The 16,360-nt window shown below is 36.0% G+C and overlaps 1 protein-coding gene across 2 annotated transcripts in view; it reads left to right on the top strand.

The window, feature by feature from the left end:
* The window catches only part of PRSS12 (serine protease 12), a 73,119-nt gene that overhangs the window by 9,356 nt on the left and 47,403 nt on the right, over positions 1 to 16,360 (top strand). For both annotated transcript variants that reach the window (NM_001128087.3, XM_078001761.1), the window contains 3 exon segments: positions 6,019 to 6,157; positions 8,705 to 8,883; positions 12,467 to 12,617. In NM_001128087.3, the coding sequence (NP_001121559.3) occupies positions 6,019 to 6,157; positions 8,705 to 8,883; positions 12,467 to 12,617 (469 nt within the window).

The raw sequence follows: 16,360 nt of genomic DNA, 5'->3' as shown, positions 1-16,360 counted from the left end.
GTTTTCAGATACTGTAATTTTTTGGATATACTTTATAATTGATAGAGAATGGTCATTTAGTATATTTTTATAGTGTTGCATTTGGTATGAGACATAGTTTTATGTTTAACTTAATGTCAAATATGTGTACTAAATTGTTCAACATGTAATGGTTTTTTTCTTTTCTTTCAAATAGGTCATAAATTGAAATTTCTGTATCACTCACAGCTTTAAGTATACTTTTTGTCAAGGATCTGAACACTAGCTGCACGTTGCTGGCATGCTTTCTTTCTATTCCACTAGAACAATAGAAATGACTAAAATTAATTATTTTATGCATCTGTAGAGTTCAGTAATAGACAAGAAAGGATTTGTGTGAAAACATGAAGTTTTTTTACTCTTTTATCAAACTGTGATTTTTTAAAAAAGATTTAAAAAATATTTGTTACTAATTTTATTCAGAAAACACTGTTGGGGTGGGTCTTTGTTTTACTGTATTTTCTTCCATTTAAATTAAGTAATGCTATTTTATAAGTACATTTTAATGAGGGGTTAACTTAATAGGCAGGCATGCATCTTTGTTTTTCCCCCCACAGGGTCTTGCTTTGTTGTTCAGGCTGGAGTATAGTGGCATAGTCATAGCTCACTGTAACCTTGAATGCCTGAGCTCAAGTGATCATTTGCCTCAGCCTCCTAAGTAGCTGGGATTACAGGTCCGGGTCACCACGTCCAGCTAATTTTAAAATTTTTTGTAGAGGTGGGGTCTTGCTATGCTATCCAGGCTAAACAGGGATATCTTTTCATTTGCTTTATTTTGGAATAAGCTGGGTATATAGAATGAAGATAGTTGATCCATTTGGTTCCTTTTCTCCTATTTCTTTTAGGTTTTCTTCACGTATGGAGTATGGAAAGGAAGGTTGTTTTGTTTTTATTTTTGTTTTTTGTTTTTTGAGACAGAATCTTGCTCTGTCACCTAGACTGGAATGCAGTAGCACAATTATAGCTCCCTGCTGTCTTGAACTCCTGGGTACAAGCAATTCTTCCGCCTTAGTATCCTGAGTAGCTGGGACTACACACATGGGCCACCAAGCCTGGCTAATTTTTAAGTTTTTTTTTTTTTGTAAAGACAGTGTCTCACTCTGTTGTCTAGACTGATCCCTAATCCCAGGGCTCAAACAGTCCTCTTGCCTTGGCCTCCCCAAGTGCTGGGATTACAGGTGTGAGCCACTGTGCCTTGCCTTAGTCTTAAATCTAGAGCTCAGAAATCAATGAGACTTGCGAAGGGAACTTTTATCCAGTCAGCTGTTTTTTAGTCTACCTGTATTGACTGAGACTCATAAGATGGTTAAAGAGAACTCTTCTTGAATGTCTGTCCCTCCATTTGGGGAATTCCTGTTTTCTAGTGAAGTTGTCCATCAAGCAAATTTCTGTTACATGAATCATTTATGGTTTCTTTCCTTTATAAAACTGTTGATCCATGTACTTAGAAGGAAATCAGTTGTAAACTATTTTACTGTAAATGTTTAACAGTTAAACATTTTTGTCAAGGAATTAAGATAGTAGAATTCTGAACATTATCGTACACTGGAACATTTTGCCTTTAAATAGTTATAACACCAGCAGACGGTTGACCTTTTTCTTTTTTGGTAGCAGTTCATTTCAGGAACTCTGGGGCCTCCACTCCATGACATGCCATCACGCATAGTGGTACAATTCCAGACTTTCTTCCTTTACTAGTTTGGTCTGCATGTTTATAATGCCTAATATAATTGACCTACTGTGCTTGAGACTTTAAATTATTATTATTAACGCATTTTAAAGATAGAAGTATGTAGAACAGAATATTTTCTGTGCACGTGGCACTTGAGAGACTTTAAGACAGTGCAACCCTAGATCACACACACTGGGATGTGGTTCAGGAACGCGAGCTCTGACTCTAATGAGTATCGAAGAATGCTTGGTTGCTGGAGTGGAATGTGGGTGGAAGGTGAGGGACCAATTCTTGATAATAAAAAATTGGACAATTGAATAATACTTGCCAAACAAAGAATTTCATCTACAATTTATGCAAATCACTTTATTGTTAGGTACAGCAATAGAAATTAGTTCACTTAGTTGGCTTTGAGCTTCGCGGATTTCTTTGAGCTAAGGTTATTTCCCTTTCTCCATGGTGTAATTGCGTACCTATACATTTGTGCAAATGTATACACACACACATTCATAGTCTTCCCACAACTTTGTACAGCTGTGGGACAAATCAGCTTCTACTGGAGGATCAGCCTCAACTATAGGAGCACCAGAAAGGCACTTCTTTCCTGTTCCACAGTGTAAAGAAACTTCAGGCTACTTTATGCTTCTCTGCCTAGTTGGCTTATTTCTATACAACATGTGGTGGATTCGTTGCTGTATTTTCAGTAGGATGGTGAATACTAACATCGTATAATGCATAAAGTAATATCTGAAGTTTTGAAAGGTGCTTATTGTATTTCAGGGTCTTTGCTTAAGTTTGGAGGTAGAAGGTCAGTAACGAGGGCAGGGAACTAGGAGATAGTTGATCATGGCTCTGTAACTGCTCAGTTGCTTTGGTCTGTAGCTTCTTCATCCATAAGTAGAAGGAAATAAGTTATAGGTTGTTTTGTTGTTTGTTTGTTTGCTTTTGAGACGGAGTTTTGCTCTTGTTGCCCAGGCGGGAATGCAGTGGTGAGATCTCGGCTCGTCGCAACCTCAGCCTCCCGGGTTCAAGTGATTTTCCTGCTTCAGCCTCCCAAGTAGCTGGAATTACAGGCATGCGCCACCACGCCCAGCTAATTTTGTATTTTTAGTAGAGACCGGGTTTCTCCATGTTGGTCAGGCTTGTCTTGAACTCACGACCCAGGTGATCCACCTGCCTCGGCCTCCCAAAGTGCTGGGATTGCAGGTGTGAGCGATGGCATCCAGCTATATATTACAGTTTTTAAGATTTTGACCACCTCAGCTGTTCTAAGAGAATAAATGCAGCAAGAACAAAATAAAGGCAAAAAACAAATGAAAACTACTGCTTAGCTTAAATGTATATAGAGTTGGGTCTCAGAAAATGATATCCCCAAACGGAGGCCTCAGAAGTAGTCTCAGAAACAAGTTTTCCTTTGATCTTTTCCTACTTTCCTGTCACTGGAGCTTCCTTTTCCCCTGAGGTTAGCCACAGAAACTAGAATTCCTCTTTCCCAAGGTGGGCCATAGACACCAGAATGCGTTGTTTCCACAGTCAGCCATAAAGCCTAAAAATATTACTCAACTCCCCTCGTGCGCCAGTTTTCTGTGTAAAGACTGGCCTTAAAAATTTATCTGACCTACCGTGTTTGATTACATGTCATAAGACCCCCCATTCCAGAGAGGGTTCTTCATACCCAGAAAAAAACAAAACAAAACTCAAAGAGGCCAAGAAAAATCTAAACTGATAAGCATTACTGGGTTTCCCCACTCAGTCTATTAAGATTAGATCCTACCTGTTTTGTCCAATCATATTTCTACATGGCTGTCCACACTTTGTTAAACCTAAACATAAAAATGGGCAATATCCCCTATAGTTTTGGGTCCTCGTTCTAAAGGCTCCCACGTCACGTAAAACCATGATCAAATAAATGTATACGCCTTTTATCCTAATAATATGCCTCTTGTCAGTGAACCTTCAGAAGGCAAAGAGAAAGCTCTCTTGGCTCCTATAGTAGAATGAATCGTGTGTTCAAACTTTTAGTCTTTTAGAGCATATTTGAATAAATAATTATTAGAAGAACTGAGCTTTATAGAATGATATAAATACTCATTCTGAGCCCTAGGTAGATGGTTTCCTCAGAATAGACATTTTTATGGCCCTTAGGAAAGGGCACTTTTCTAAGTGGAGGGCACTGTTAGGAAGGTGTGCGTTAGGACTGGCTGTGCCTCGAGTGGAATCTGACATAGAATTCATTAGTCATTGACATGCAAATTGCCTTTTAAGAATTGCAAATATTTGTATTCATTTGTTAAAGGAAAATTGGATGAGCACTGCACATTTCTTGCCATATAGCAGATACTGCTAAATGAATCCAGGCTTTCACAGTGTGCTTGGAGCGTTAGAGAAAATGATGGTGCAGCTGATAGTTGACCTGGAAACTATTTCCAGCTCTATCATTGCCATTATATTGTTATGGTCATAATTATACTTTACTCAGGATTTTCTTCTTCTCACCTCTAAGTGCCTCAATCATTTAGATTCTGTGTGTACATCATTTCTTCTTGATAGCTTTTTGATGTAGGCACTATTTTAAATCTTATGATCACTTGATGTGCATATGTGCATAAGTACACATTTCCTTTGTTTTCATTACTGGAACTATCTTCCAGCCCTTCTGACATGAGTAACTTCGTGATTAAGGGGAGGAATTAGTAAAGAAATAATAGATTAAATAGCAATTCAAATAAAGTTTGCTTGAGGTCAACAAATTAATTCTTTGACTAAAATAAACTGCTGACATTTGTGATGTGCATAATATTACGTGGACCTCTGTAGAAGAAGTTTTGTGATATAAAAAACCATTCAAGATCTGTTGAACTCTTCAGAAATACTGCCTTAAAAATATTCTGTAGTTCATACTTCACTGAGCTAGGCAGGTCTTCCTCTTGCTTAGTGTGAATTAAAGAGCTTTAGAATATATGAATGAGTTTTAGATGATTTGTCATATGAATGACCCATGCCCTGTTCATTCCTGAATAGTCAGGATTTGGCAGTACTGTACAATGTTTGCCTCCATTTATTATTGCCTTTTGTTTGAATTAAATGAGACTTTGTTTTTGTCATGAGAAATATAATATGTTTTTCTTAAATGCTTACATTTTTAAAGGATGATGATGTGGAAAATAATAGTGGTGGATGACTAAGCCTGTACAAATGAAATGAATGGGCACTTTGTGAATCTAATATTTTTGGAAGTTATTATGAAGCCATACATAGTAACTTTGAAATATGCAAATTATGCTAGATTTTTGGGATAGGATTGATTTTTAAAATTAATTCCTTAATTTTCTTACCTATGAAATAAAGACCACTGTAGGTGATTTTAAACAGAATTTTATGCAATTCTTAAGTTGTCTGAGGTTAATTCTGTCTCTGCTCAGTTGTCCCACTTGCTGCATCCCAGTGCCTGCTCCAACACCAGTTCCAATGAGAAGAGGAATGTAGGGCCTTGAACCACACTTAAGGGATAAGACCAAAGTGTTATCTTTCCCAGGGCTGCTTGAATTTAAATCTTGGCTCTTTTAAAGACGGAAAAGAATGACTTAAATTGTGGACTTTGGGACAGCTCTTTGGGTGTGGTATATTAGAGGAGGTGAGTTTCCAGGGGGCATTCAATTATACATACTACCTAACGGCTATTTTTCCAAGAGTAGCATTAGGCAATATTTTCAAAATGAACATCTTCTTGAAATTATGGACATAATCTTAAGAATTTTAATGAGTACTACTGAAAGTTAAAAGCGGAAAACACATTTTATTTTTCTTTGGTGGATGAAAAATCAAATGGAAGATATAACACAGCTAATTACAGCTAATTCATATGCAGAACATTTAATTTTGTTTCTGTGTTTCTTATTGATGACCTCATGAGAAGAGGAAAGTAATAAATGATAAAAACTTCATATGTGATGTAATCTAGTATTTGAAATACAAGATCTGATATTAGTCATACTCTTCCTCTTTTTCCCCTTTGAAAATTACAGTGGTTGCTTCTTGATGAAGAGATAATGGAATAAAGAAAAAAATTATAATAGGACTGTCTGCTTGCCTAGATAAAAAAGAAAATATAATTAGCATTAACATCAGGATGTTAATTACAAAAAAAGAAGGAACTTGCTAAATCCTCACTTAAAGGAAGAAACACATGCCACACACAGTGGAGGCCAAATTATTCTGCCTGGATCCCTTACTACTTAAGTTTAAAAATCATGTTAACCCAGGACTGGCTCAATATGTTCAAATGATTATTTACTATTAAAGGATTTTGGAATTCTTTTCCACTTTAGGATCAGTACGACTTCGTGGCGGCAAAAATGAGTTTGAAGGCACAGTGGAAGTATATGCAAGTGGAGCTTGGGGCACTGTCTGTAGCAGCCACTGGGATGATTCTGATGCATCAGTCATTTGTCACCAGCTGCAGCTGGGGTGAGTGCACCCATCCCTGACCAAATCAGTCTGCTAGTATCTGAGAATAATGCTGGGTGCCGGTCATTGCTTTGTAAAGCTTGTATCTTCGTTTCTTACTGTCACTTTCCTCATTCTCACTTTTCACAAAAGAGCTATAAAGAAAGGGCCCCCAAATGGAAGAAATGAATTCTGTCACATGCAAATGTACTTCACATATTACTACCTGGGGCTGAACTAGGAAATGGGCAAATACCAAGTGGGCAAATGTAAAAGCATCTTTTGGTCTTTGTCTTTAACAAAATACAGAGGCATTTGAAGCAAGTTTTGCCTTTACAAATTCCAAGGATTTAATTCTAAAAATTATAATTTCTTAGAATTATAATGAATTAATTATAATTATTTTAATTACTAATTATAGTTAATTAATTAGCACAGCCTTAGCTGGTTGTTGACATTGGATTTTAGCTTTCTGCTTTTATCCACCCACAAGTTCCATTTGTGTGTGAAAGGGGCAATGCTTACCTGTGCCCTTGTCCTTGATGGGGAAGTGGTGATGTCCCCAGGCCTTAGGTTTTGGTGCTGAGGAGGTCCTGTAGAAGATGGCAGCTTCTGTCAGCTCTGGCAGTGTCCTGCTGTCCTGAACAGCTGCCAGCCTGGGAACTGGCTCCACTGTAACCCTAGGCACTGTCTTTAAAACAAGTCAGTATATTTTGAATTCATCAGTCCCAGCATTTTTATACCTTGTGCCATAGAGTTTCACCAGGAGCAGAAGGCTTCTTTTTGGGAAAACAGGTTTTTTGTTTTTCTTATTCTTTTGTTTTTGTGTCTCCTTTATATTTTCTAAGCACACTTAACTTATGCTTTTTCTTGGCCTTTATCACCAGAGATCTTTAGAAAGCATGGAAAATATTTTATTATAAAAAAATACAGTCTAAAAGACTGAAAAAAAAAGTTTGCAGTTTGCAAGTATTTTGCATTAATAATCAGAGTGGTAATATGATGACACAAAATGAAGAAGTAGAACTTTAATTTACTACATTTCTCATGTCTTCCCACTAGGAAGGTAAGGAATGAGTATTGGGTAGAGGCAAGGCTTGAAGGCCTAAATTTTGCTTAGGCTTTTGGTGCTGTTAGAGCAATAAATAGGGTTACCATAGTAAATTAAAGTTAATTAATTATTTTGATGAGTTGATATAAATCAGGATGAAAGAAGGAGTAAGGCCAGAGCCTATAAAGTGTTATGGTGCTTGGAAATGTTAATTACTGTTTTTTATCATGAATACTTAGTCTGGCAAACAGACATTGGCAGGTGGGCAGGTCACAAAGAATGTTGATTTCATGCTTTTTCCTTTGAAGGGCAAGAGATGTAATAAATTGGTAGGCTGATGTCAATGTCTTCCTTTATATACATACCTATTTGTGCTTTTATTACCCCAGAAAATCAGAAAGGAATAAAATTTTCTGCGAGATACAAAGAAACAAGAACGCTATAGTGGAAGTGTGAACTACTGTGTGGTTTATTAGTCTTTTGATTGATGAAAGTATGTGAACTATTATTCGACAAACTTCAGATAAGCTGATCCAGCTGCTTATATAGTATCATGTCTCAGTAGTCCATTAAAAAAAAAAAAAAAAGGAATTGCACAATAAAATCAGAGAAACCCAGCTTTATTGCTGTGAAGACACATTTACATTTTAGATATACCCCAAATGTTTAGTTTGGTTGATGGAATGCTGCAGCATGGAGACAATTGTAGAGATTACCATGTTAATCAGATAAGCATTTCATCTTTTTAAAATTTAATGCCAGTTTGTACACAGCAGAGGTTACTTAAAAAAATATGTGGATTAGATGAGCTAAAAGCAAAGCCCATCTGTATGCTATTATTTTCATTTTTTCTTTTTAAAATACTCTCCTGGTATTAGGAAAGAGATGCATGTTGCTATTTTATTAATTGGTTTCAAAGTCTTGCTAGCAAATACTATATATAGTGTAAGGTTTTAAAAATTATAAATGGATTGCTTCCCGTGATATTATTGTGCTTAAATGTAGTAATAATAATTTTGAAAATGCTAACCTAGAATGTTAGAGTGAGAGACAATCTTCAAGCATCCAGATTTTTCTTTTGGCACATTAAAAGACAAAGCCTTCGAGTTACTTGCAGCTTGGCATGACTTTTAGCTGAGTCCAGACTGGAGTCCAAGCGTCGCTGAAGCTTGTGACACACCTCTTGCACAAAGCCTTACTTTTATATCTGCAGTACTTGTCCATTTTCTTCTAAATCAGTCATTGATGGTAAAGGCACATAAACTAGTTATTCAAGATTGATGAAAAGAATTCCATAGGTAGGCAACCCACATTGTGATCTGATGTTTTGATTTCCTGAATTTATGTAATATTTTGTGTTTTTCTTCTTTCTTTCTTCTTTTCTTCCATATTCATCTTTGTTGATTTCTTCCATATTCATCTTTGTTGATTTCTTCCATTTTTTTTCAAATCCAAATGTTTTGATTAAAAATTTTGCCTACATTTGATAAACTTAGTATTGCTCATTGTACTTCCAGAGGAAAAGGAATAGCAAAACAAACCCCGTTTTCTGGACTGGGCCTTATTCCCATTTATTGGAGCAATGTCCGTTGCCGAGGAGATGAAGAAAATATACTGCTTTGTGAAAAAGACATCTGGCAGGGTGGGGTGTGTCCTCAGAAGATGGCAGCTGCTGTCACGTGTAGCTTTTCCCGTGGTAAGAAAAAGAAAAAAGTTCTGTTGTTCTACTTTCATTATGTTTTAAACATGATTCCACATGATGAAAGTGTCTTAGTTAAATCATTTCCTTAAAGAGTTTAATGACAGAAGTAAGTCTTGAGTCAAAATATTTTACCATCTAATTAGTCTTCAATATGAGTACAGTTAATTTGAATTCCATATGATTTTCCAATAGTATTTCATTTTTAACATATTTTCTATTTTATATAATTTGCGTAAATATTATATACTCTATATGTAATATATATACAGTATAATACATTGTATATGAAACACATATTTTAGTTGTGGAAAATTATGATGGAATCAAGACGGAAGATAATCATGAAAGCAAATATAGAATACAGCAAATACAACAAAATATTTTCACTTTGTGTAATGCAATATAATCATGCCTTCAGTGTTCTTAGGGCTGTAGAGAGCACCTTCCCTAAAAATGGGTTGTTGGCTTGAATGAGGGCTTCTTCCAAGCTCCATAGAGTAGGTATGTGGTAATTGTCAATATGGGTTCAGTATACAGATATGTCTATGTTCGTGGAAGTAGAGGAAGGAACAACTGCCTTTAAGATGGTGAAAGAGTTTTCTGGGTACCATGGTATATTTTAATGAATGATCACAACCTGAAGCTACCATACTCTCACAGTATCCCTTTTTGCATTTTCCTTGGTGATAGCAGCATGACCAGATATCCCAGGACTTGGAATGGTAGCAGTCAGCCCAGGACAGTGGTTTTTGTTTGAGTACAAGTATCAGGGGGAGGAATAAGGAAACTCCTACCACAAAACAGAGAGACCCAGTTTGGAGTAATTCCTCTGGATTGACTAGAAGAGCCAGTGGAGGGATATAGTCCAGATGTATGCTCTGAGAACTGTAATCCTTTTTTTGGTTGGGAGAGGCGTGTGTTAAACCTTGATGTCTTGTAAGTTTTCCCTTTTCTTCTTTTGGTTCTCTACCTTTAGGTAATGCTACTTTTGCTAAATCCAATGCTGCTTCAAGGATGATGTGACTTGGGCCCAATAATTTATTGCTCTTTGTAGATTATTGGTTTTACTCTATGCTCAACCTGATTGATAAAATATTTTTCAAGTAGTAAAGTAAAAAATTTTAAAAACAATAATAATTTTTTTCAGGATGTGTATCTACATTTTTTACTCCTTCCACCTTCCATAATCTATACATCTGTTTACATTCTATTTGCAAAGATAATTTTATGGTCATCTATAAACATATGTAAAATATAGAAAGTTATGACAAATTGGAAGTGAGAATTTAAAAAGATTCTCTCATGGTAGGTTAAATGAGAATGTGGAGTTGTATAGCTGAAGTCAGCAAACATAGAGTTCACCTTAAGGGATAGTGATAGATCTTTGGTATACATCCGTTAAATTTGGGAGTTACACTTAGCATCTTGTCATTCTGTACTTGTAGCTCTTCCAACATTTACAAAGTAGAAGATTGCTTACAAGTTGGATACAGAAAATAGCAGTAATCTAAATGAAAACATGTGGGGAGTTTAATTATCTCTAAGCTAAACATGAGTCCATTGGTTTACTGAATTTTCTTTCAAATGATTTTTGCGTTTGTTGGAAGGATAGGGCTGTTAACTAAATCTTGTCCTTGTGCTTTTCTGTATTTTTTATGTTTTAACAGTTATACAAAAAGAAAAAGAAACCACATTTTAAAATAAAACACAACATAGAAAAATGAAAGGTGGTATGTCTTAAAGTCTAGGTTCTAGATGGTTTTACATTTTCTCTTAAAAATTTTTGTTTTTTTGTTTTCTCCAAGTGTACCAGGTGGGGAAAATATATTAAGAAATGTATACATGTTTTTCTATATTTTTTTCTGTATTTTGCAAACTTTTAAAGGAAAAATAAACATCATAATTTGTGAGAATTATATTACCATCTTTCAGCCATGTATATTAAACCTGTCTTTATCCATTAACAAATTGTAAGTGCTAGTTAACTTATACAAGTAAACAGCATATGCAGATAGTCACTAATCTAAATTTCTGCTACAAAACTCAAATGTGAGTGCTTGCTTTGGCAGCACATGTGCAAAACTCAAATATGATATTTGAATTTAAGTGTGAATATCCAAATGCTGTTTACTGACTGCTACACTGTGGAAAATTAGAAACATATTTCATACAGATAAATGATTAGTGTCTGGCAAAAAGTACAATTAGACTTCATAATAGGGAACCAGCCTGTTTATTTTTATCATATTACATCCTTTATTCTAGTAAAATTAGACTGCCTTACTCTTTGCCAGACACATTCAGCTTTGTGCTTCTTTCTTTTGTTCATAATGTTCACGTGGCCTGAACACGCTTCCCTCATCTCTGACTTCCAAATCTCATCTATCTTGGCCCTCTTAAAAAACAGCTTTTTCACAAGTGATTCCCTAAGTACCCCTAACAATAAGTAAGGTCCTTTGCTTCTGAACCACTGTAGGGTTTTTTGATAATCTCTTGTCTGTACTCTGTTTATCTACGCCCTTAGGCAGTAAATTTCTTGAGGGCAGGGTCTGTTTAGTGTCCCTTCTAGTGCCCTGCAGCACTGATCACAGCATCTTATACAAGGAGTATGTCTGATACCTGTTTGTTAATCAGAAATTAATGAGTGGATGTTGCCAATTATTTTTTCGTGTTTGGGGTATCTTTTCTAGGTTTATTTAACATTGCTTGTCAGTTGAGGCAGTCAATAAATAATTATTATATGCCTCTATATACTAGGTGCCTGAAATAGGTGAAAAGGAACACAGTATTTCCGTCCTCATTCTAGCCAAGAGGAGAGAGACAATTGACATGTAAAGAGTAAATCAGCGACAATTTTAGATAAAAGTAAATACTCTCAGGAAGACACAATTAGGCAATGTAATAGGAAGTCCCTTAGTGTGCTGTCTTAGCCAGGGCGGAGACGAGACAGAGAAGTTCACAGTCTGACAAGGGCTAGATCAGGGCATTGTAGATTATGAGAATGTAGTCACATTTGGTGGTCCTTATCAGCGAAAATGGATATGAACTGATTCATGCCCAAATGAAGTTTCAATATTGTTCTGTTGAGGTACTGGCCATGATGTCCAGTAACTTGTTATAATGAATTAGATGTTAACTTTGACCCGATTTCTACAAATACATAAATAATTCTATACCGAAAAGAAGTATTTTATAGACATAAGTGTCATTCTCAATAATGACATATTGGTAATGTTCAAGTTACTGTAAATAAAAAAATATCAATGCCACCACCATAATACCATAAAAATCAAACACGTTTCCAGTAACGTGCAGCTTTTGAGTGTGCCTTTTCTGGTTTCTGAGGTTGTTGGGGAAAAGTACATTTAAACACATTTCCTCCTGAGAATTATTTGTATTCATATAATTCAATTTGGGATATTTTAATTGATCAAGATATATATATCTCTCCATATCACTGGTGTGGCTTAGTAAACATTAATTATTGAGAATGGCAAAAAATATAGAATGTATACCTAATCTTATCAATCAGTGCAAATGCATAGGTTTTGCTGATTTTTAATTTCACATTGCACAGGCCCAGCGTTCCCCATCATTCGCCTTGTTGGAGGCAGCAGTGTGCATGAAGGCCGGGTGGAGCTCTACCATGCTGGCCAGTGGGGAACCATCTGTGATGACCAATGGGATGATGCTGATGCAGAGGTGATCTGCAGGCAGCTAGGCCTCAGGTTTGTTTTTACTACTTTTGTTTTGCTTAAACTTTTGAATCTATTATTTCCATACCCAAAGGCAGGTGCTGTTTGTTTAAATTGCACATTTCCTTGAACAAATAGAAAAAGTTACCTTTTGATCTTTGTAGTAGGGCTGTAGGCTTCCAGAAGAGCAGTTACATGTACTCTGTAGGTTTAACCTGCTTGTATCTGAATTAGGCTGATTTTATGTCACTAAGAATCTAAGCTTTACTACTTCTCATTAGTAGTCTTTATGTTACTCCCAGGTAGTAACCAGCGCTGTAAACTATAGTGACATAATCAAATTCCATACGATGAAACACTAGTTGTTACCTTGTAACTCAAATTTAACTTCTAGTCCGGAAATATTGTCTAAACTTTTGAACTGCACTTCCTTGTTAGGTATGTGCTTAGAACGAAGGATGTTTATTAATGTACAGAGGAAATAATTCTCCTGTAGGGTTGGAAAGGAATCCGATGTCATGAAAATAGCAGTCTGAAAATCGACATTCCAGGTTGCCTCAGTTGGGATTATTCTGGAATATTATAATATTAGACCTTCTAATCCCTCTGTTTAGTGATTCTGAACATGGGTATAACAAGCCTGAAAGTTTCTGTAAAATTATATTGGAAGATCTTTTAAAAGTTAATCATTTTCTTTAATTTTAAAAATATTTCATTTAGTTAATCATTTACTTCAGAATTTAAAAATATTTCATTTAGCACGGAGGGGCCAATGATGGGAGGCCTGTTCTTCCCTGTCTATTGTGTTCAGTTAACCATAATCCTTGACTGGAGCTTGTTGAACCTTGAACAGTTTTTACGGTTCAATTTTCTTGCAATTTTTTTAAATAATTGGCTCTCTTTTTCAAAACTCTATGTTATTCTGAAGTATTTTAAAGTAAAATATAGACATTTTAACACTTTGTCTATAAACACTTCAGCACGCATCTCTTACAAATAAGAACATTGTTCTATGTAGCCGAATTATCATTATCACAACTAATCGTTGGTAATCATTTTTAATATTGTCTAATACTTCATCTTATTCAAATTTTCAGAGTTGCCCCTACAGTGTCCTTGACAGATGGTTTGTCTGAAGCAGAATTTAGTCCAGGACCAATCTGGGTATTATGTTCCTTCAGTCTCTTTTACTCTATAAAGGCCTGGGTTTTTGGTTGTTGCTGGGTTTTTTTGGTTTGGTTTGATTTGGTTTGTTTTTTCCGTAATGCTGACTTGTTGAAGAGCCCAGGCCAGTTGTTTTGGAGAAGGTGCCATCTTCTGAATTTGTCTCATTTTTTTCCTTCTGGTGTCATTTAGTTTACTCCTCTGGTTCTTGTAATTCATAAAATTAGAATTCAGGTTTAAAGATTGATTAGATCAAAGCAAACATTTTGTCTGGAAATCATCACAGGTGATGTATTCTCATCTTGCATTTCACCAGGAGTCACAAGAAGCTCTAGTTTTCCCCACAAATGAGGCTGAAATTGAGCACTGGTTTAAGTGACATCAGCCTGATCCTTCACTGTAAAGTTAGATATCCCCCTGTAACTGACTATGGGACCTAAATGCTAATTTATAGTTCACATGTGGGACAGGAACAAACTCGACAAATCCTGTGTCAACAGGTTTTGCTATGATTACTGGCATTGTTTACTACGGTATGATCACTTACTTTGGGTTGGTCAGGAATACGGCCTCTTGGTTTCTTTTGAAAAAACTAACAAGTACGTTTTTGAGACAAGATTTTTTAAAAGTGTTTTGACTGGGTGTCAATTTCAAAAGCAATTTTCTCAAAGTTTCCTGATGCTTGCTGTTGGAGTCAGCATAGCATATGATTATGGGCATTCTGGACTCTGAAAAACCTGCATTTAAATCCCACTTTTGGAGTTGAGAAAAGCTACAGAATATCTCTTAGTTGCAGTTTTCTCATCTATAATGTATTTCTTAATTTATACGGTTTTGTGTCTACAAGCAGTTAGCACACATAGTAAGTACCATATACATTGGCTATCAAGGGCGCTCGAATTAGGTACTGTTATATTTTAAAGATGTTGTTAAACATTCACAGTAACCAGCATTTGGTAGTGACAGAACATCAAACACTATTGCTCTATCTGGAACTTCTGTTTAGTTAGCTGTATCTATGAACTTCTATATTTTTAAAACCCTCTAATGTGTATATACATGTGGATTCACTGGCTTATCAGTTACATGTTCAGTGATGTGCTAATTGATTTTCATGTGAGTTATTAAGAAACCTATGTCTTTGCCAAAAATATTAAGAACTTTAAAGGTATAGTAACAGCATGTTTAATATTATCAATTACAATATGGATTATTCTAAGTTTAAGGTATAAGGCATTTTTGATTATTAATATATTTCTGTAGGTAAAGGCAAGCTTTTGTTGCTTAGAAAAATGCATAGAACATTTAAGTGACACACTGAATATTAGTTACATTACAATTATTGAAGTGATTCCAAAAATTCATGTTATGGCCAGGTGCAGTGGCTCATGCTTTAGGAGGCCAAGGTGGGAGGATAGGTTGAAGACTAGCCTGGGCACTATAGACAGATCCTGTGTATAGGATGGGCACGGTGGCTCACGCCTGTAATCCCAGCACTTTGCGAGACTGAGGTGGGTGGATCACGAGGTCAGGAGTTTGAGACCAGCCTGTCCAACATGGTGAAACCCCATCTCTACTAAAAATATAAAAATTAGCTGGGTGTGGTGGTGGGCACCTATAATCCCAGCTACTCAGGAGGCTGAGGCAGGAGAATTGCTTGAACCCAGGAGGCAGAGGTTGCAGTGAGCTGAGATCGCACCTCTGTACTCCAGCCTGGGCAACAGAGCAAGACTCCGTTTCAAAAAAAAAAAAACAAAAACAAAAAAAGAAAAAATTAGCCAGGTGTGGTGGAGCACAACTGTAGTCCCGACCACTAGGAAGGCTGAGGTGGGAGAATTACTTGAGCCCAGGAGGTTAAGGCTGCTGTGAGCCATAATCGCATCACAATACTCCAGCCTGGATGAGACAGCAAGACTCTCTTTCTAAAATATAAAAATAGAAATTCATGTTGTAATGTAGAGTTCTTTCTTGAGAGACAAATTTTTTTTCACTTAAATAGAAACAGTTTTTAAACAAAGGCCATGTTGACAAGGATAGTCAGTTACATAGAAAGAATGTAGAGATAGAAAGAATCGCAAGGAAGGCCATATTAATGTTGAACACACTCATGGGTTAAGTAAAGTATTAACGCCTTTCTCAAACACTAGCTCATTACTGCTTTTCATATGAGAGGATTCTTTGGAAAAGTGATTAAAATATACAAGCAAAAGTCCTCCACAAGCACTTGTAACAAATAACAATCCAGCTTTATAGAGATTTGTTTTTATTATAAGTACTCTGATGACATTCTTCGTTTACCTTTCTTGTACTTGATTTTATAGTTCTCTCATAAGTTTGCATTAAAGCAGTACTCTACAACTCTTCTTTATAATTTGTTTTGCTCATTTAAAGGCTAAGTACTTTCAGATGAGGATCGTTTTTGAATGGCACAGGGTTGATAGCAGACACATAATTGTTGCTTGTCTCAATTTATGATTCATTCTTAAGCAAATTTCATCTCAGTCTTATCTGCTTTGTTGAATTCCCTCAGGGAAACTACATCATGCTTTTCTGGAGTAGTAGTTACAGTTTCTTTATGAGATGCTGTCATTGTTGACCTTCATCTTTTAATG

Source organism: Macaca mulatta, chromosome 5, assembly GCF_049350105.2.
Source record: "Macaca mulatta isolate MMU2019108-1 chromosome 5, T2T-MMU8v2.0, whole genome shotgun sequence".
Lineage (NCBI taxonomy): Eukaryota > Metazoa > Chordata > Mammalia > Primates > Cercopithecidae > Macaca > Macaca mulatta.
Note: the sequence above shows the minus strand (reverse complement) of the source record. Positions and strands in the feature narration are given on the sequence as shown.